This window comes from Babylonia areolata, chromosome 22 (genome assembly GCF_041734735.1).
Source record: "Babylonia areolata isolate BAREFJ2019XMU chromosome 22, ASM4173473v1, whole genome shotgun sequence".
Taxonomy (NCBI): domain Eukaryota; kingdom Metazoa; phylum Mollusca; class Gastropoda; order Neogastropoda; family Buccinidae; genus Babylonia; species Babylonia areolata.
Genome location: NC_134897.1, coordinates 7,217,922 through 7,238,883, shown reverse-complemented (window position 1 = coordinate 7,238,883; position 20,962 = coordinate 7,217,922). Strand labels below are relative to the sequence as shown.

General features: G+C 45.4%; 1 protein-coding gene across 1 annotated transcript in view; it reads right to left on the bottom strand.

The window, feature by feature from the left end:
• The window catches only part of LOC143296873 (uncharacterized), a 95,212-nt gene that overhangs the window by 6,477 nt on the left and 67,773 nt on the right, over window positions 1-20,962 (bottom strand). Inside the window, exons 6-11 of the mRNA XM_076608847.1 lie at window positions 10,289-10,428; window positions 9,748-9,952; window positions 8,826-8,992; window positions 4,828-7,657; window positions 2,761-2,890; window positions 845-1,049 (exon numbers count right to left, since the gene is read on the bottom strand). Of these exons, the coding sequence (XP_076464962.1) occupies window positions 845-1,049; window positions 2,761-2,890; window positions 4,828-7,657; window positions 8,826-8,992; window positions 9,748-9,952; window positions 10,289-10,428 (3,677 nt within the window). The remainder of the gene's footprint in view (window positions 1-844; window positions 1,050-2,760; window positions 2,891-4,827; window positions 7,658-8,825; window positions 8,993-9,747; window positions 9,953-10,288; window positions 10,429-20,962) is intronic.

Below are 20,962 nucleotides of genomic sequence, written 5' to 3'. Positions count from 1 at the left end.
TGGTTCAAACAATTGTCTTCCAAACAACGACCACGAGCAACACGTGTTAACAACACAATGGTATGAATACATTTCCATTACCACTGCACTGTTTGGAAGACCCACATTGTAGAATCAAACAAATAAGATAGAAGAAGTGAAAAAAAGCAGCAATATACAATTATGTCAAGTAAGAACAATAACCCTACAGGTAAATTATTGCATAAAGTGATGTTCACAATGTCCAAGTTTTTGTTTTATCTTATCAACTACTGGTTTTCAAAGAATCGTTATGAACATCACTTTCAAGGCATACAACCAGAAAAAAGCTTCCTCCTCAACCTCCTTTCCCAGGAGCGCACATTTCCAAACATTAATGTGAAATAAAAGCGGTTTTTATCAATTCAACAGCAACTACTATATACACAGAAATATTAGAGGAAGGTGGCAGAATGGTAAAGATGCTCGTCTGCCGATACAAAGTCCGTGAGGGTCTGGGTTCGAATCCCGCTCTCGCCCTTTCTCCCAAGTTTGACTGGAAAATCGAACTGAGCGTCTGGTCGTTTGGATGAGACGATAAACCGAGGTCCCGTGTGCAGCACGTACTTGGCGCGCTGAAAAAGAACCCATGCCAAAGGATAGGTACACAAATATGTATGCATGCACTCAAGGCCTGACAAAGTGCGTTGGGTTATACTGCTGGTCAGGCATCTGCGGTGTAGCGTATATGGATTTGTCCGAATGCAGTGACGCCTCCTTGAGAAAAATATGATGACACAAACTGTTTCTGTAACAACTGTATACTTCTCACACCATCAAACAACAGCTGAGGGTGAGGAAACGAAATCTTTCTCCTGTGTCTTACCTCAGACCAGTTGCCCACTTTCCACGAGTTGCAGGTCACGTTCTGGCAGGCTCGTGTCGATGCTGGTTTTTCGGCAGCTTGACAGTTCTCGTCGGCCATAGTCACGTTGAGTGTGGGTGAGATGCGCGCGAGACAATTGACCAATCGTGTTTGTTCCCCGGGACCACATGACACGCTACACGGGGACCACTGACCAGGCTGCCACCTAGGGGAGGAAAAGGGGGGTTACAATTGTAGTTTACACGACTATTAAATTATTATGTACGCGTGTCTTATTCTTTTTTTGTGCACCATTATTCCTTACATTGGCACATCTTGAATAATAAAATAAGCATCCAATCTTTTAAAAACACGCGCGCAAGCACATACGCACATTTCATGCAATCTCACTCACGCTCTCTCTCTCTCTCTTACACACACACAAACCACACACACACGCGCGCGCGCGCGCATACGGGCTGTTTGAAAGCCCACAAGATGTAGCATAGATGCACCTACACACGAGTGCATACACATAAAAGCGCGCTGAAAATGCAAACACGCACGCGCGTTCATACAAATGCAAAAAGCACATGCAACAATTTACAAACTCACAGACTCCTTGGCCAAACCGACAAACCCAGGCCCCACATTTCACGCACAAACACTGTGCACATGAATATATTTACACACACCCACACATTTTTTTACCCTTTCATTTACGGTTTTCATGAAAAATAATAATCTGATTACGATTCTGATTCTGATTCTGATTCACACACACACACACACACACACACTGACATAGACATGTTATATATGCTTACACGTGCTTATTTTTTGTGCAGGTGCACTCGAACCTCGCCCCTTCCCTTCTCCCTCCTCATCCACAGACACACAGACCGACATACACACAACAGCTCCAACGATCCACACACACACACACACAAGCACACACGCACACGCATACACACACATCAGTTCCCACGATACACAGACAATCGTTTGCAGATGCACACACAAACACATTGCCGCAGTTTTGCCAACGTGGTCATTCAAATCGGTCAACCTATCCTAGGCCATGAACGCTAAATCAAGTATGTGGACCGTGTTTGGGAAGGCCCAGTCAGACTGTTCCATCACAGTGTGCAAACAAAGAATAGTAAAAAAAAATAAAAACTGGATCAGTCACACCCCATTTAACATCACCCCGACATTCAAAATCAACAAGAGTACCTTTCCGCTGCCTGTTCCCTCGGACACAGTTTTCCGCAAACAAAATGTCAGCCAGAATGTGTTCACAGTGTGTGAACCTGTTGTGGACCAGGCGCACAGTGAACTGTTGTGTTGTGGACCAGGCGCACAGTGAACTGTTGTGTTGTGGACCAGGCGCACAGTGAACAATCCACAGCCACGTCAGTATGAGGCACGGACTTTACGGTTTTCTTGGTGTGGCAAAGACAGCGGAGAAAGATGGCTCGGGGATGGGATAAAAACTGATGGACATGCTAGCATGCACGTGGGAACACAAACGCTCTCTTCTTCGTGTGGCGACAAACCGCGTGGAACAAGTGCGTATATACTCGGGGAAGTGTGTACGTGGTGGAGAGGGGAAAAAGAGGGAAAGGAGGGGGTTGCACCCTATGAGAAGAAAGATAACACACACACACACACACATAACCCATCGCAGCACACCCAATTCACACGACATAGGCTACACATGCACACGCACACTCACATGCACGCCCTCATCGCCTACATACCCCTATCCATTCGCACCTCCCTTCCCACACACAAACACTTGTCTTTTTCATCTGATACGTATCGTTTTCAATGAACATACAAGTAGACAGAGCACATCACTTACAACAAAAACACCAACAAAGACAACATTAACAGCAACAGCAACGCCAACAACACAGATGACTCATACTCACTGTGCGGGGCAGGGCCTCGTGTTGCAGGTCAGAGCCTTGGTCTTGGGGCGCTGCACGTGCACACAGTTGTCGTCCGTGACGAAGGCCCTCGTGCGCGTGTCCAGACAGACCACCACTGTCTGCTGTACCCCTGTGACACCACCAGTCACCCCAACTCATTATCATTCTGCACCCCTGTGACACCACCAGTCACCCCAACTCATTATCATTCTGCACCCCTGTGACACCACCAGTCACCCCAACTCATTATCATTCTGCACCTCTGTCACCCCACCAGTCACCCCAACTCATTATCATTCTGCACCCCTGTGACACCACCAGTCACCCCAACTCATTATCATTCTGCACCCCTGTGACACCACCAGTCACCCCAACTCATTATCATTCTGCACCCCTGTGACACCACCAGTCACCCCAACTCATTATCATTCTGCACCCCTGTGACACCACCAGTCACCCCAACTCATTATCATTCTGCACCCCTGTGACACAACCAGTCACCCCAACTCATTATCATTCTGCACCCCTGTGACACAACCAGTCACCCCAACTCATTATCATTCTGCACCCCTGTGACACAACCAGTCACCCCAACTCATTATCATTCTGCACCCCTGTGACACAACCAGTCACCCCAACTCATTATCATTCTGCACCCCTGTGACACAACCAGTCACCCCAACTCATTATCATTCTGTACCCCTGTGACACAACCAGTCACCCCAACTCATTATCATTCTGCACCCCTGTGACACAACCAGTCACCCCAACTCATTATCATTCTGCACCCCTGTGACACCACCAGTCACCCCAACTCATTATCATTCTGCACCCCTGTGACACCACCAGTCACCCCAACTCATTATCATTCTGCACCCCTGTGACACAACCAGTCACCCCAACTCATTATCATTCTGCACCTCTGTCACCCCACCAGTCACCCCAACTCATTATCATTCAGCACCCCTGTCACCCCAACTCATTATCATTCTGCACCTCTGTCACCCCATCAGTCACCCCAACTCATTATCATTCTGCACCTCTGTCACCCCACCAGTCACCCCAACTCATTATCATTCTGTACCTCTGTGACACCACCAGTCACCCCAGCTCATTATCATTCTGCACCTCTGTCACCCCATCAGTCACCCCAACTCATTATCATTCTGCACCTCTGTCACCCCACCAGTCACCCCAACTCATTATCATTCTGCACCCCTGTCACCCCACCAGTCACCCCAACTCATTATCATTCTGCACCCCTGTGACACCACCAGTCACCCCAACTCATTATCATTCTGCACCTCTGTCACCCCACCAGTCACCCCAACTCATTATCATTCTGCACCTCTGTCACCCCACCAGTCACCCCAACTCATTATCATTCAGCACCCCTGTCACCCCAACTCATTATCATTCAGCACCTCTGTCACCCCACCAGTCACCCCAACTCATTATCATTCAGCACCCCTGTGACACCACCAGTCACCCCAACTCATTATCGTTCTGCACCCCTGTCACCCCAACTCATTATCAGTGCCTCTTCTGAATCCTGAACACAGAATATGGCTAAAATGACTTAACGCGGGAGTTGCAACTCACGAACACTTTATAACAGGATCCTGTCAAAGTCACTGCATTTGTGTTGCGGCATTTTTGAAGAAAATACTGTTTGCAACAAGTATTACTTCCAGTCCATTAGCAACACTGAATACGTGGTCGTGGGATTCTCCTCGTTTCTCTGGTTTCGTTAGCTTTCCTGGCATTGCTTCTGAATAGATGCCAGAAAAAAACACAAGAGGTTTTAACTCCGAAACATCAGGAAATAAGCTGGCCATTTAACTGCAATGAACTAATGCTCACAATGTGTGAGTAAATTCGTGTCGTTTGCGTGTGTGCACGTGTTGAAGTTTCAATGCAGTATTCTGAGCTGGAAAAAAAGGACTCTGTGTGTTGGTGGAATACTGCTGTGCTCTGAACTGAATGAAAAGCGTAAATACTAGTATAAATACATAAATACTAGTAATCTATGGAACAAACTAAGGTAAATAATTAACTGTGACTCACCTCCGCCGCACGTGAGTGTGCACTCTGTCAGTCCAGACACACGCCATTCGTAGAAAGAGACGTCTTCCGCCTCTTCAATGGCCAGCAGGTTGCCTTCTCCACCAATCACCTGCCCGCTCTCAACGGCGTTTGGGACTACATTCCCCTCTGCACCAGTCACCAGCGGGTTTTCAACGCCGCTCGGCAGCTGACTGGGAAAGGGCGCGGACACATCGGGACGCCCTCGGTAGACCTTGGTGTTTTCTGGAATGTACTGCGGTGCCACAAACCCCCCGCCCAGCGATGCCGTGTTGGGAGCGAAGCCCGGGGCTGAGGGCTGGACTGGCTGCACGACCTGACTGGCGGCATCCGGGGTAGGGGGCTGAGAGGGTACGTGCACCTGAGAAGGTCCGTGTCCCGGAGAAGGTTCGAGTCCATCCTCTGGAGCTCTCCCTGTGGGCAGTCCACCGTCGGGCTGTGGCTGGGGCACTGGCAGTGTGGGTCTGCTGGCCAATACACCTGATGGTGTGGCAGGTTCCTGTCTTCGGTTTGAAATGAACAAAGGCCATTTTCTGTCAACGTTTTCTGCGTTGCTGTTGTCTACACTGTTAACTCCGGAAGACGGTGGGGTGAAACGGGAAGTGGGAATTCTGCGCACAGAACCGTCTGGCTGCACTGCCGATGCCCCGCCAACAACACTACCAGAGCCTGGATGGATCCCCGCTGCAGGGGGGGATGAAGAGCGAGGACTTCCCTCCTGCGGCAGATTGGGCCTTCGATTTGGAATGATCAGTGGCCGGTTGGAAATTTTCAACGGACGTTGTTCTCTGCCTACGACTTCAGCTTCAGAGTTTCCAATCAGAGTGTTGAGACTGAGAGGCGGTGTCTGGGAGGTTCTCTGGGGAGAAGTACTTGTCTCAGGCTGTCTTGTGGGGACCTCGCTTCTATCTGGAGGTTGTGGAGGTCCCCCTGACAGACCGTCGACGGGAGACGCTACAGGGTTTCTGCCTGGCGACAGGCTCTGGCCGTCACGGCCCTGAGGAGCTGTGGGAACCTGAGGACGGCTGGCCTGACTGTCGTTCTGATGCCGATGTCGTCCCTGCTGCCGCTCCAGATGCTGCTGCCTCAGTCGCTGGTTGCGTTCTTCAAGTCTGCGCTGGTAGGCTGCGTTCTGGGCGGCAATCTGTTGCTCGATAAGTTGCCTGCGTCTCTGGAGCTGCCTCTTATATTCCTCTTGAGGGTCTGAGGGTTGCTGGGGCTGTCCTGAGTTCACTTGTACTTGGCCGAGGTCTTGTCGTGCCTGAGGACGTCGTCGGTTTTCGCTGGCTGCCTGGCCCTGGGACACGCTGTGCCCTGCCCTCAAGGCCTGTCTGTGTGCCGGGTACTGCCTGCCGGGGGTGCCGGCAGTGCTTGCAGGGTAGGGAGTCCTCCCACCGGTACCCTGCCCATAAGCACTGACACTGAGAGGACGGCCCCCCGGGGGCACCTGACTCTGGGGCTGCTGTCTGTACCGTATCCTTCTGTTGGAAATGGGAGCTCTGTTCACCTGCACCAGACGACTCAGGTGTGACCTGAACCTCCTATCGTCTTTGTTCTTGTCCCCCTGGCTCTGCCTGTGTCTCCCTCTGAACTTGAAGCTCTGGGAAAACTTGGGGCGGCGGAACCGTCGCCATGCCCGGTGTCTGCTGTTCCTGTTGCGGGCTCTGAAGGACGCGATGAGCTGCCGCCGAGGGCTGTCGCTCTGGGGAAGAACTGAAGGATCAGCGCCTTTTGGGTCCTGCTCTGACTGCTGGTCCGACGGCAGATCTGACTCCTCCAACGCCTGCTCCTCCTCTTTAGCGTCGTTTGCATCAACACCACCTGCCTCGGCCTGGTCAACCACAGGTGTGGCTTCTTCGTCAACGACGTCATCAGATCCCACCCTCACCCTGCTGTGATGGTCATTCTGTGACTGAACCAACTCCCTGTCACTACCTGCTCCGTGCACGTTGGACTGGGGATCAGAAGGCCAACCTCTACTGCTAAGTGATTCTTTTCTTTGCGCACGTGCATCGATGAACCTTGGCCGTTCTTTCCGTGTGATTTTCATGCGCTGTCCACTACCGGGTGTACTTTGTGATGATGCCTCTGCATGTCCGGCTTGGCTTGTGTGGGATCTTGGGGTCAAATCTTCTTCCGCCTTTGTTTCGTCGTCGTCACTGAGGGACGATGACGCATGGTCGCTGCTGACTGGATGGCTATGTTGATGGTGTTGGCTAGGCCTTACGTCGACTTTGCTGTTGTGTGCCGTGGGAACTGGATCAGCGCTTTCCAATGGAACTTCTTCGCCGACGTCATTTTCTTCAGCATTCATTGCAGGACGTTCGTCGTCATAATCGCTGTCATCGGAGTAGTCATTTTCCTCGTCGTTGTCACTTTCTTCCTCGTTTTCTTCCACTGAGAGGAGACTACTGTCTGCATTGTGTTGAGCGTCTGTGATGTGGTCATCGTCACTGCTGCTGCCTTTACTCTTAATGTCACTGGTGATGGTTGTGGTGGTAGTTTTGGCAGTGGTGGTAGTCCTGGCAGTGGTGGTGGTGGTTTTGGCAGTGGTGCTGGTGGTCGTGGCGGTGCTGGTGCTGGTGGTGGTGCTATTCACACTGCTGCTGTCGCTGTCTTTGCTGCTGTTCCCGTGACGCCGGTACTGCCGGCTGTTACGGAACCTATAGCGGCGCTTTGCGGCTGTGTTGTTCCGGAACAGGTCGGCCCTGGGACCGGAAGAGTCGATGATCCGCCTGAAGTAGGTGTTGCTGACGTTGACGGGGACGTTGAAGGTGTACATCACCCCGCGGTTCCTACCCCGGGTGTTCAGCTGAAACAGACACATACCTGTGGCGGACATCTGAACAAAATCTGCGGATATGTACACTACATTCAGCCACATAAACCGCCGCTTTGTTGTTGCTGTTTTTATTGTATTATATGACACAGTTTTTACAAAAAAAACCTGGTGGATTATGATGATTATTATCATTATAATAAAAACTAAAGGCAGATGGATAGATTAGGGACGGACAGATAAACGAACGAATGAATGAGTGAGTAAGTAAACGAATGAACGGAGGAAGGAAGAAAAGAGGGATGGAAGGAAGGAAGGAATGAAATATCTTGTAAATCAGCATCAGATACAGAATGAAAGCACACTTCTAGTGATATTCAAACCACTTATGGAATGGTCAAGCAGTGAAAACTAATGTCAGAGAACCTTGTCAATGCACACAAAATGGGGGACGAACTTATTACCTTCTAAAATGTATGACAGTGATACACAACGTATGCATAAACACCTGTTTGATATTGTCAACAGGCAAAACACACAGAATTTGGGTCAATACATTTTCTTCATTACTTTCTCTCTACTCTCTGTTCTAAGCTCTTTTGTTTTCTTTCAACTCTCTCAGGTCCTCCTCTCTTGTTTCCTTTGCTTTTACGTCGTCACAGACGGGCGCAACAGCCGAGTGGTTAAAGCGTTGGACTTTCAATCTGAGGGTCCCGGGTTCGAATCTTGCTAACGGCGCCTGGTGGGTAAAGGGTAGAGATTTTTCCGATCTCTCAGGTCAACATATTTGCAGATATGCTTGTGCCTGAACCCCCTTCGTGTGTGTACGCAAGCAGAGGATCAAATACGCACGTTAAAGATCCTGTAATCTATTTCTGCGTTCGGTGGTAACAAGAACATACCCAGCATGCACACACCCCAAAAACGGAGTATGGCTGCCTACATGGCGGGGTAAAAACGGTCAGACACGTAAAAACCCACTCGTGTACATACGAGTGAACGTGGGAGTTGCCGCCCACGAACGATGAAGAAGAAGTCGTCAGGGTTTTTTGTTTGTTTGTTGTTTTGTGTTGTTGTTTGTTTTTTGTTTTTTTTTGGGAGGGGGGTTGTTGTTTTTTTGTTTGGTTGTTATTTTTTACGGGATTTCCATATTCTCTGTTACTGTTTATATTAGCTACAGCCAGAGAGCCGACACACACACCATTAGGTTCATGGCTTGGTTGGTGGGTCCCTTGGCCACAAGGCACTGTCCGGCACAGCGTCTCTTGGTCTTGTACGTGAACACGGTTCCCGCCGCTTCAAAGTCTTTTGGCGCTGACCGTTTCTGTCCGCCGTTGAGAAAATAGTCTCCGTCAGGATTCTGAAGAGCTGTGGGCACACAGACAAACAAACACCGTTATAGATCATTGTGTTGAATGTCCCACTGCACACGTCCCATCACCATCGATTTGTATCTGAAAATATCTGTATACAAAGATATAACGCAAAGGTGTAAAACATGCAATAACAAAACATAAACGAAATGATTCCTTGTCAAAAAGCATGAACATTTTAAGGGGAATTTGTCGTAAGGGCTTTGTCACTGAAATGAAATTGACAATATGTGAAACTGTTAATTTAATACAAATTTCTAAATATTGGAAGAGGTAAACAAGTAAGATCTGAGCACAGTAGTGTTTTTTTTGTTGTTGTTGTTTTTTTCTCTCTCTTTCGTTCATTCATTTTTTTTCTTATTTTTTTTCTGAGTCGATATCACATCTACAAATATGACGAAAAATAATAGATTGCCAAATCGATTACAAATACGACTGCGAGCTTTTTTTTTCTGCCACTTCCACTATCCCGTTACTGTAATTTACTGCTGCTGTATAATTACACAATCCTCTCTGTATTTGTGTGTGTGTGTGTGGGGGGGGGGGGGGGGGGTAATGTAAATTCCGCCAAAACGGCGCGGAAGAAAAGTAACAAAAGAAAAGAAAACATCGCGAACAATAACAAACAAACAAACAAACAAACAAACAACAACAACAACAACAACAACAACAACAACAACAACAACAACAACAACAACAACAACAACAACAACAAAAGATAACCAAATGATAAAAAGAATCGCGAATGACCCAGCCAGTTGTTGGAGTAACGCAGGCCTTTGACACGGATGCGCGTGGAGCCCGCGGGGATGACGATGATCTGGTTCAGGCCACGTGACAGGTCCTGGCGCGTGAAGATGCCCGAGATCTTGCGACACGTGGAGTTGTCGCCCTTGCACACGCCGCAGGCGTCCGCCCGCCAGGGGGAGCCAACCACATCATCACACCCCACTTCCTGTTCACGAGAAAGAGACTCCGGAATTCAACAGACACATTCTTGTATCCACGAGTACGGTTATCTGACTCTCGTCCAATTATTCAACCAATCCGTTACTGAGTCCTCCCATGCTGTAAGTGTACTGAGAAGTACTGAGGACCTGATCTAAAAGACCGGGGAAAAACAGCAGAAACACTTAAGATAATGGCTGGAGTGGATATCACTAGCCCGAAATTTTCACGATCGTGATCATTTTTTTTTTAATATAGAGAAGGGAGGAAGAACGGAAGAAATTAAAGAAAATGGTTTGCTCTAAAATCAAAGGGAGGAGTGGGGGTGGGGGGCACTGTTTACCTGGCACTGCCCCTGCAAACAGACAGCGGAAGGGTTGGTGGTCGCCCCTGCACATGCCGTCCCGTCCACCACTCTGTCAGCCAAGTTACTGTAGAAGTGATGTCCCTTGGCACGACACGTTAGCTTGCAGGGGTCTGACGCTGTCATGAGCAATAATTATTTTCATCATCAACATAGCAGTAATAAAAACAATCATAAGAAACAACGACGATGTATATCAATAATGACACTGACAATTTGGCAAAGACCTCATAATATACACGTATATGCGGTCTTTGCTATCAGAGACAAAAACAATGACAACAGATCGCCTTTACCACCACGCCATCACCACCTCCACAATGATAGTGATTATAATAATGTTTAGGATAAGAATATGAGTGACAATCCGTGGACAACGATGAAGACGAACAACAACAAGAGAGGCAAGGCCTTCAAGACTCACTTGTGATACACTTAAAAAAATCCCAGCTTTTTATTTATTGAATATAATTTCAAAATGTAATGTTTAAGATGAGAAAGATGAGTATAAAGCAAATTAACTCCCCTAGCATTAATTACAGAGTAATTTCCCTTTTTTACCACTCTGTACCAAAGCGTTTGCAAAATAAATAAAACTTCCACGCTTAGCAAAAGAAGTTCCTGTTTGAACAAAAAAATGATAATAATGACTGCTCTAGCTGTTGGGTCAGAATATCAGATCAAAGTGCCAAGTTCAGAGAATACAAAAAATATAAATATAACAGTAAATGCAGTTTGCATATAATTAGGCTTCATTGTTTATTTTTTGTGCCCATCCCAGAGGCGCAATATTGTTTTAAACAAGATGACTGGAAAGAACTGAATTTTTCCTATTTTTATGCCAAATTTGGTGTCAACTGACAAAGTAGTTGCAGAGAAAATGTCAATGTTAAAGTTTACCACGGACACACAGACACACACACACACACACACACACAGACAACCGAACACCGGGTTAAAACATAGACTGAATGGCAACGAGGGCTGTAAAGTTTCATTCGTAAAGACCATTGCATCCAACACAGGAACAGCAGTGAAGAAACGAAAAAGCACTGCAAAGCGTAGTATCTATTTGTGACAGAGTTTGCTTTGTTTTGTTTCAGTACACTATATTCATTGTACTACTACAACCTTCACTTTTCGACAGGGTTTACATTCTGTCCATAACTAATTATCATTCATTATTAGTACATTAAGTTTGATAAACACAAGAAACAAACAGCTACTTAGCTATTCTTCCACTGCCATTCCCAGCCATGACATTTTACCCCTACACAAAACATTCAGTTGGATTATCTACTCTCACCATGACCAATCAATGTACCAAGTTTGGTGAAGATTTGTTGCAAGTCTCAAGCTCTCTTGTGCTATCAACAATCAAGTAAACTAATACTAAAAAGCTGCGGTACTGAATAATAGCATCTGAAAAAAATTCACACAAGTTTTTATGACCTGAATCAAAATATCAAAAGATTGAGTCTTTTCATATGTTATCAAAAATTTAAAGATCTTTTAAGTCATGATATTTTTATATTCTGATTTTCAAAAACAAACAAACAAAGAAACATGCCAGCTGATGTGTATTTCTTTTTCAGTTGGCACTGCGTAGTTTGGGAGAATTCCAAAGTTTCCCCCCTGTCTACTTAATACATCACTGATTCAACTGAGGATGGAGGATGTGTGGAAATGGATGGGTGCCGCCTGTTTAGCCACTCACCAAGGCAATAAAGAGAATCTGTGTGCGTGTTTCCTCTTTCTGTGAGCATACTTCTTAGCAGCAAAAGTGTGTGAGAGAGAGGGAGGGAGGGGAGAGAGAGTGATCTGATACAATTACGCAGCTGCTGAGCCGAGTAAAGCGAGAATGTGGATGCCATTTTTAAAGCACTTTTTAAAAAGAAAGGCAGGGTGGAGGGACATTCACACATACGCCCACATCCACACCCACGCATACCCCTCCCCCACCCCCGCACCTCCCCTCCCCCCCCGCACACACACACACACACACACACACACACACTAAATACCTTTTGAAAAAAAAACCAACCACAGGTGCTGATCTGTGTAAGGGGAGGATATAAGTGTCGTTTTTTGAAAACACACACACACACACACACACACACACACACACACACTCGTGCATGTACGCACGCGCGCGCGCGCGCGCACACACACACACACACACACACACACACACACACACCACGCCGCAGAAAGTCAACAGGGTAATAAAAATAGATAAATTGATCAAATCAAATCAAATGAAGACTCATGGGCGTATTTTCACTTTCTGTGCAACGTCCCTTAGCACGACCTTAAAGAGAGACAGGGTGATGGCGGTGGGAAGGGGTGGGGGTCCGGAGTGGGGAGGATGGATTGTGAAGGAAGGAAAAAGGGGATAAAACTCCTCCAAGAAAACAGAAAGCACTGCTGAAAAAAAAAAGAGAAAAAAAAGCAGCAGCAAAGGTACAGTTGAAGAATGCGCATGGCATTCCATCTGAAGCACGTGCAGTGGCGTGGGTGGGTGTGACATTGGGCACGCTGGCCTATTTCTAACACCACAAATGGGGGCCGGGTGTGTGTGTGGGGGGGGGGGTGTGGGGGGGATGGAAGTGGGTCGAAATGGGAAGCAATTATAACCAATATGATAACGTCATCTCAGTACGCTCCCTTCTTCAACCAAAACATCTTGAAAGAATGCAGATGGTTAATCCCATGTCCCCACGCCCTCTTTTCCCTGCAAAATACGTAATGAGTTTATGTCTGTATAATACACCCCACTCCTGATGGTAAAATAAATAAAAACAAAACAGAAAAAACACGTTCAAAACAAATAAAAGAACGAAATCACCATGTTAAGAAAAGGTATATTAGCACGAAGGTGAAAACAATGATAATGACAATTTTGTTTTAAGTCTCATTTTGTTCCAGTCATTATAAACGTTTTATTCATATCTCATTGTATTCCTATAACGCCACGCATGCAGGAAGTATTTAAATCCTGATGGTGAACAGGCCTCGAACGAGGCCTCAAGCACCACAAGTTCAGGCTCATGTTCAACTGTATTTTTTTTATGTCCCATTGTATTCCTTTAATTGTAAACTTTACATTTGACTCCCATTCTATTCATATAATTGTAAAGTCCCATTGTATTTCTAAAATTGTAAACTACTGAAGTCCAACTGTATTCCTATAATTGTAAAGTTTTTATGTAAGTCTCATCGTATTCCTATAAAAAGTTTTATTTGAGTCCCATTTTGTTCCTAAAACGGTAAACGTTATTTTATACCCAACCCATTGTTTTCCTACAATTGTATCTTTTTTTCAAGTCCCATCGTATTCCTAAAATTGTGCACTTTTCGTTTGACCCCCATTGCATTCCTAAAATTGTAAACATTTTATTTGAGTCCCATCGTATTCCTACAGTTGTAAGTCATGGGTCAGATCGTGGCATCCACATGCCCACGTAAACCACCCGCATTCCCTCGCACTATGAATGTTCATAGGAATGTACATCAGAAATGTTCAGAATCAAACTCCACCGTTGAGACTTCCGAACTTTTGTCAACATTATTTGAGTTGATTTTGTGCATCCGTTCATGTGAGGAACAATACCAGAGGAGAGAAGTACCCGAGGGGAAAGTTTAAATTCTCAATGGACATAATTCACGAAATAAGGCTCTCTCTCTCTCTCTCTCTCTCTCTCTCTCTCTCTCTCTCTCTCTCTCTCACCACACACACACACACACACACACACACACTGTGACACACAATGGGGAAGGAAGGAAGTGGGCAGTAAAATTCCAGACAGGTATCCGAAACGGACCCCTCGGCGAACTCTCCAACTGGTGACACGCAAGCTAACCATTCAGTGACTGATCGCCCATGATGCTGTGTCTAGACATCACGGCGCCACAAACATCAGCTGTGGTTAGGTGGTTCCTATGGTTGCAGTTTGATGATGACGCATCTACTTCTTCTTCTTCTTCTCCTTCTCGTCTTCTTTTTCCTCCTCCTCTTCCTTTCTTCTTTCGTTTTTGTTTCTTGCTGAGGGTGGGTGGGGATCCCTTTACGTCCAATATCCGATAAGGAAACAGATCTGTTGGCTTTGGCGGATGTTGGGAAAATGCCTGCAAGATTGCCTTGGCCAAGTTATTTCTCACCCCCAATGCACATACACTCTCTCTCTCTCTCTCTCTCTCTCTCTCTCGGTGGTCTGTGTACTCTTACGCAAGTCAAACTGACCCCACAAGAAGGTAAGATGGTCAACAAGTTGGTACGGACTTGTTTTCCTCATGTAGTACACTGACCGAACACGTGTGAGGTGTGAAGCCGCCCAAACACTGGGTACTTAAAACTGGCCAGTGGTCCGCCTGAATGCACGTGGTCCAGATAACTGCACGTGTTCGCTGGAGTGAGGCCGCCCCCGCCTTCCAGTGCTGTGGCCAGCAGGTTCCTTGAAGGCAGACCTCTATGATCCACCGTCATGTTTCCCACACTGAGTGCCCTGTGGTGTGTCCACCAATAGGGAACACATTTTGCACAGGATTCATCAACAGCGATGTACAGCTCGTTACATCTGGAGATGCTGGTGCCAAGGTTGCTGTTTTTTGACACTATGGTACTATGCGTACTTAAGGGCATGATACTACAGAGCACCTCGGTACAGGGCTCACCAGTATCGAACACTGTCCTACAAGGCATACCAAGAAAGGGCAGACACGGCAGTTCTGTTACGTCTTTATCACCAGAAGAGAATATACTGCAATGAGTTTCACCGGACTGGGTATACAGGTATAGGATGCAATCACGTGGGGAAAACCACCATAGAGCGCTTAGTGCCTAGAGCCGAATGCACAGCAGACCGTCCCAAAGTTAAACCTGACACACGATTTCAGAGCAATGAATGTGACTTCTGCTCCATTCTGTCATCAACAGACGGCTGTCTTCATTTGGAAACGAAGTCATCCAGGAAGTGGAAAAGACAGGCACCGCACTACACAGAAAAGAACGAAGACTATTGTTGTTTTTCATTGTTTCCATCACTGCTGGTGCTGGTGTTCACGATGTCGATGTTCCATCTACGTAAAGTCAAACATAGACTTTCGAGGCCACGTGCACATCAGTACATGAATATACAATGACAATGCCAACCCCCGTCACCCCACTTTTGAGTATACTATGTATGAGTATGAGAATACCAAAGATCGATGTTTCCTTTTTATGATAAATTCATGGAAAATGATCGTTTTTGCCTTGCGTTCACTGAAGGTAAGATAGTAAAAAAGATATCTCTTTTCCAGAAATAATAACAATAATGGTATTTATATAGCGCTGAATCTTGTGCAGAGACAAATCAAAGCGCTTTCGCACCAGTCATTCACACGCATGCATAACTCTAGAACTGGAGAAACTAAAGACAAGGAAGAGGCATGGAAGGGAGGCTATTTTGGGAAGAGGTGGGTTTTAAGGCAGACTTGAAAGAGCTGAGTGCGGAGACTTGACGAAGCGAAAGAGGAAGTTCATTCCAATTGCAAGGTCCAGCGACAGAGAAAGAACGGCGGCCAACAGTCGAGTGTTTGAATCTGGGTATGTGTAAACAGAGTGGATCCGAAGCCGATCGTAGTGAGCGAGATGGAGTGTAGAGGTGAAGGCAGCCGCAGAGATAGGAAGGGGCAGTTTTGTGAATATATTTATAACACAGAGTGCTGATCTTGTACTTTATTCGGTGTGAGACAGGGAGCCAGTGGAGATGTTGCAAAATGCAAAAGAGGAGTGATGTGCTCAGATCTTTTCTTTCTGAGGACGAGTCGGGCAGCAGAGTTTTGTATGCGCTGAAGGGACTGAATGGATGAAGCAGGCAAACCAGACAATAGAGAGTTACAGTAGTCAAGCCAAGAGAGAATGAGAGAAACGACAAGTCTAGATGTTGCGTCAGTGGACAGATATTTCCGGACAGAACTGATGCGCCGCAGTTGACAGTAGCAGGACTGACATGTCTGACAAAAAATTTTTGCATGGACAGTGTATTGTCAAGGACAACACCGAGGTTCCTGACTGAACTGGAAACAGGAATGGATGTACTAAGTTTGACTGTGTCAATTTTGATGGAAGACAGTTAGCTTCAGATAACCCCTTCAAACAAATTCAAATTCAGTTTGTGGAGGTTTCGAATCCAGTCCTTGTTCATCAGATGATTTTACACAAAGCTATGTTGTTGGTTCACTAAGTTCGGGGTTTATATTTGTTTGTTTATCTGTTTTTGAGCATTCTTAACATTTGTGATGATTTTTCTAAAACTGTAGCAATATAAGCCTTACAAGCATTCACGGTATAAGGAAATGATCCGCACTGAAGGTGAAGTTCAAAGAATATGTCGAAATCCATTTAAATCAATTTTACCAGTATATGTTCTTTAAGTTTCCAACAAATCTTCTTCACAGAATAATAAACAACATTATTTTCTCCAACACGACATTTCAACACGGTTTGTGGCTTGACCATCTTGTTTCACGATCTACCCCTCATTACATCATCGCCCACAGTAAAGATGCAAGCAGTTGGGGCTTACCCCTGACGGAAAAGAGTTAATGTAGGGGTGTTTTGAAAATGAATAAGACATTCAGACACACCCACAGAACTGTAAAAAGCATTCTCTCTCTCTCTCTCTCTCTCTCTCTCTCTCTCTCTCTCGATGTAAACAAAATAACGAAAAGACATAAATAAATGGGTGTGGCATCACTGAACGGCTGTCTTTAGAAAATCTTTTTAATCCGATTTACAAAATGCAAAGAATGGAGGAGGTAATGATAATAACGGAGAAGGCAGAGAGACGGGGCGAGAACGGGTAGGATAAAAACACCCACAGAACTGTAAAAAGCATTGTGTGTGTGTGTGTGTGTGTGTGTGTGTGTGTGTGTGTGTGTCCCTCCCTCCCTCCCTCTCCCTCCCCCCCTCTCCCCCCTCTAGCCCTCTCCCTTTCTTCTTTCCAGTCCCTCTTTCCTCCCCTCTCCACTTTCATATCCATCTCTTTCCCCCTCTCTTTTTCTCGCACACACACATACACACGCGCGCGTACATACACACACACACACACATATGATTCCACTGATGGTGATATAAACATCATGCTCACAAAAAAAGTTGCGAAATCAGTATCTCCTGTTCACTGAGTTTTCAGTTTCAGTTTCAGTAGCTCAAGGAGGCGTCACTGCGTTCGGACAAAACCATATACGCTACACCACATCTGCCAAGCAGATGCCTGACCAGCAGCGTAACCCAACGCGCTTAGTCAGGCATTGAGAGAAAAAAAAAAGAAGAAAAAAATCACGTTCACTGAAAATAAATGTAACTGAACTAACACAGTTAATACAATTTTGTAATTTAAAAAAATTGATTTCAGAATGTCACGAAATTATACTACAGACAATGTAAACAACATAACAACATACGGTCAATGAACAAAACAAACTAATACTGAATCTGCAACGTATTCAAGTTTCCGTTCGCACACATATGTTGAAACCAACAGCACCTCAAGTTTCCAATAGTCTTCCAATTATCTCCTGAAATATCCACCACCATTCTTCTCAGAAGAATTTTGTTAACTGCTAAAAAAAAATCGAAATGATGGTAATTGAAACCAACAGCACTCCACGTCTCCAACAGTCTTCCAACATTATGAAAGATCCACCACCATTCTTATAAGAACAATCTGGTTAACTGCTAAATAATATATATATATATATATATATATATATATATATATATATATATATATATATAAAGAAAAGAAATGATGGAAAGAGTGCGAGGAAGACCAAGGGAAACAAGGCGCAAAATGACTGGAACAGAAATGAAAGAGAAAGGTTAACAGCTATACCGTGGGGAATTCAACTCAGACAGCACAAGACGAGCAGAAATGGCGATCTCTGGTCGTGGCCTCAGGGCACAAACAGGATTAGCTAACTAAATAACTAACTAACTAACTAACCTAAAGATTTTGTGTCCGTGGGTCTGTAATTGGGTGGCTGTGTGGTAATGGAGGGTGCAAAATCCATGCAGTTGGAACATTTAGCTTGTGTCACATGAGCGCGGTGTGCACGTGCGTTATCATCCCTGAAGATAGAGTTATGCCCGCGCCCCCGCAAGTAAAGCTCGGGGCCTACACGAAAGATTTCCTGAGAGTTGTCATGGAAACACAGACCGGTTTCAGTCCCCTGGCGGTTTGAGTTCCACACAGCAACCTCAAGGCTGGAACAGTATAACAACCTCAATACTTCAGGCATGACAAGTATAACAACCTCAATACTTCAGGCATGACAAGTATAAACACTTGAACATTGACATGTATGCGACCTCAGCACAGTCATATACATTCTTGTCACTGGCAGCTGTAGCATTATCATCAATACTAGTATGACAACCTAGACACCACTGTTGTTGCAAAGATGTACAATGAAAAAGAGAGCCAGTTACTGAGAAAGGGAGAGAGGGAAGGGGGGTTACAGATAGAGACAGAAGGAGGGTGTAGACATGAACAATGAGAGATGAGGAAACAAAGACAGTAAACCGTTCTTGGGCCATTATACAAGTAAGGTAAATCTCGATCAAAAGAAGTCAATACAAAATGTTCCATTCCCTTCACAGTGAGAGAATTGGGAGCAAAAAGAAAGAAAGAGGGCCTCTATGGAAACAGTGAAAGAGAGAGAGAGAAAGATGAGGTGAAACTGAGTTACTGAAACACAGAGAGGGTGGAAACAGCGAAACATCTTGAGAAAGAGAAAGCGAAACACACACACACACACACACACACACACACACAGAGAGAGAGAGCTCAGAACTGTTTTAATGTGAGGCCACCAACATATGGTTGCACGTGTTGCACACACACACATATTTGAAAACCAAAACTTGCGGCGGATGAACAACAGACTTTAGAAAGAATAAACTGATAACCAAATCAAATTACATGCGAAGAGAGAGAGCGAGAGAGAGAGAGCGGGGTGCAGACAAGGCACCTTCTGTCAACAACAACCCCACACCGTGACAAAGGAAAGCCAGCGGTCCTCACAAGTCTGCAGGGCTGCACACACACCCTCTTCACCTCCCTGGCACCCAGACTCCTCCCCCCCCTCCCCCCTCCCGTCCCCCTCCCACGGCACGAGGAAAGGCGTGGGGTTTGTTTTTCCTTTGTTCCCCCGCCCCCTTTCCCGGCTTCTCCACGTTATCGGCATTCCTCATCACACCCACCACGTCACTCTGCTCACACATCTGTGGACTGGGCTGAGAGAAGGAGGGAGATTAGGGGGCGTGAAGAGCTGGAGTGGTTGTGGTAATAGTGGGGAGTGTCCAGAGTGACACAGACACACAAACACAGACCGAGACAAAGACAGGAAACTACATTCAGATGGTGACATGACAGTGACAGACAGGAGAGATCGATGGAGTCAGAGCAAGATATATTTCTGTTCACACAGAATACACACACACACACCTGTGGACAAAAATACCAACACATGTTCTCTCTCTCTCTCTATCTCTGCAAGGTATCCTTTATATATTCGAGCCTTTGTGAAATGCATCAAGTACTGGATAAAGCTAACTCAGCTCCCTATAAACAGACTATGTAGACAGGCATATGACATATTACTCCAGCAAGTTGAGTTAGGTAACCATAACTGGGTGGGCAATGTGAAGCAAGTTCTTACAGTAAACGGGTTTGGTATTGTATGGCTTAGTCAGGGAGTTGGGAATGAAAGAGGATTTATTTCGGAATTTAAAGATCGTTTAGTATCTTGTTATAAACAAAACTGGCACTCCAAGATGGAAGATAGTATAAAGTATTCTTGGTTCCATTCCTTCAAAAGTGTATTACAACCAGAGAAATTTTTGATAATAGTTACTAATAAATGGCACAGGGATATGTTAGCAAGATTTAGAAACAGAACATTAGGCTTAAAAGCAAATAGAAGATGGTCTGATTCGGAAGGTATTGGGGATAATTTGTGCATGGTGTGTATGGATGGTGTGAGAGAAGATGAAGACCATTTCCTATTTCATTGCAAAGCTTATAAGATATCAGGGCTAAGAATCAACTTTTACATGTGGCCGCCGAGAGAAGGCAAACCGTGCTGAGCTTGTTATCCTCTGATAATGGTGAAGTTCTAATTTTGCTCGCCAGGTATGTTGCAGAGGCTGTTAACATCCGGAAAAGAAAAATGGTCAGTTAGAATATGTAGTAGTTATATCTATGAATAATATATTGCATTTGTATGCACTTGATGGTCAAGTTGAATATGAACAGTTTATAATATTTGTTGTTGTGGTTCTCAGTTAGGCTAAATAGTAGAGGTTGATGACAGATATGATAGAGTGTGGTTGAAGATGACGTATGTGTGCTTGTGTTGGGCACATGCATCTATAAACAATTAACTCACCTTGTTCTAGAAAAGCTTATTGACAAGAATTGTTTTATTTACTGTTCATAGTTTGTTTTTGTTTTGTATGTTTCGTTCAATACACGACGCTGCAATTGAGAATTATGTCCCCTTGACATAAGGGCTGTAGATAGGCCAATGTCAATAATGTCTGAAGCGTCTCTCTCTCTCCCTCTCTCTCTCTCTCTCTCTCATTCACACACACACACACACACA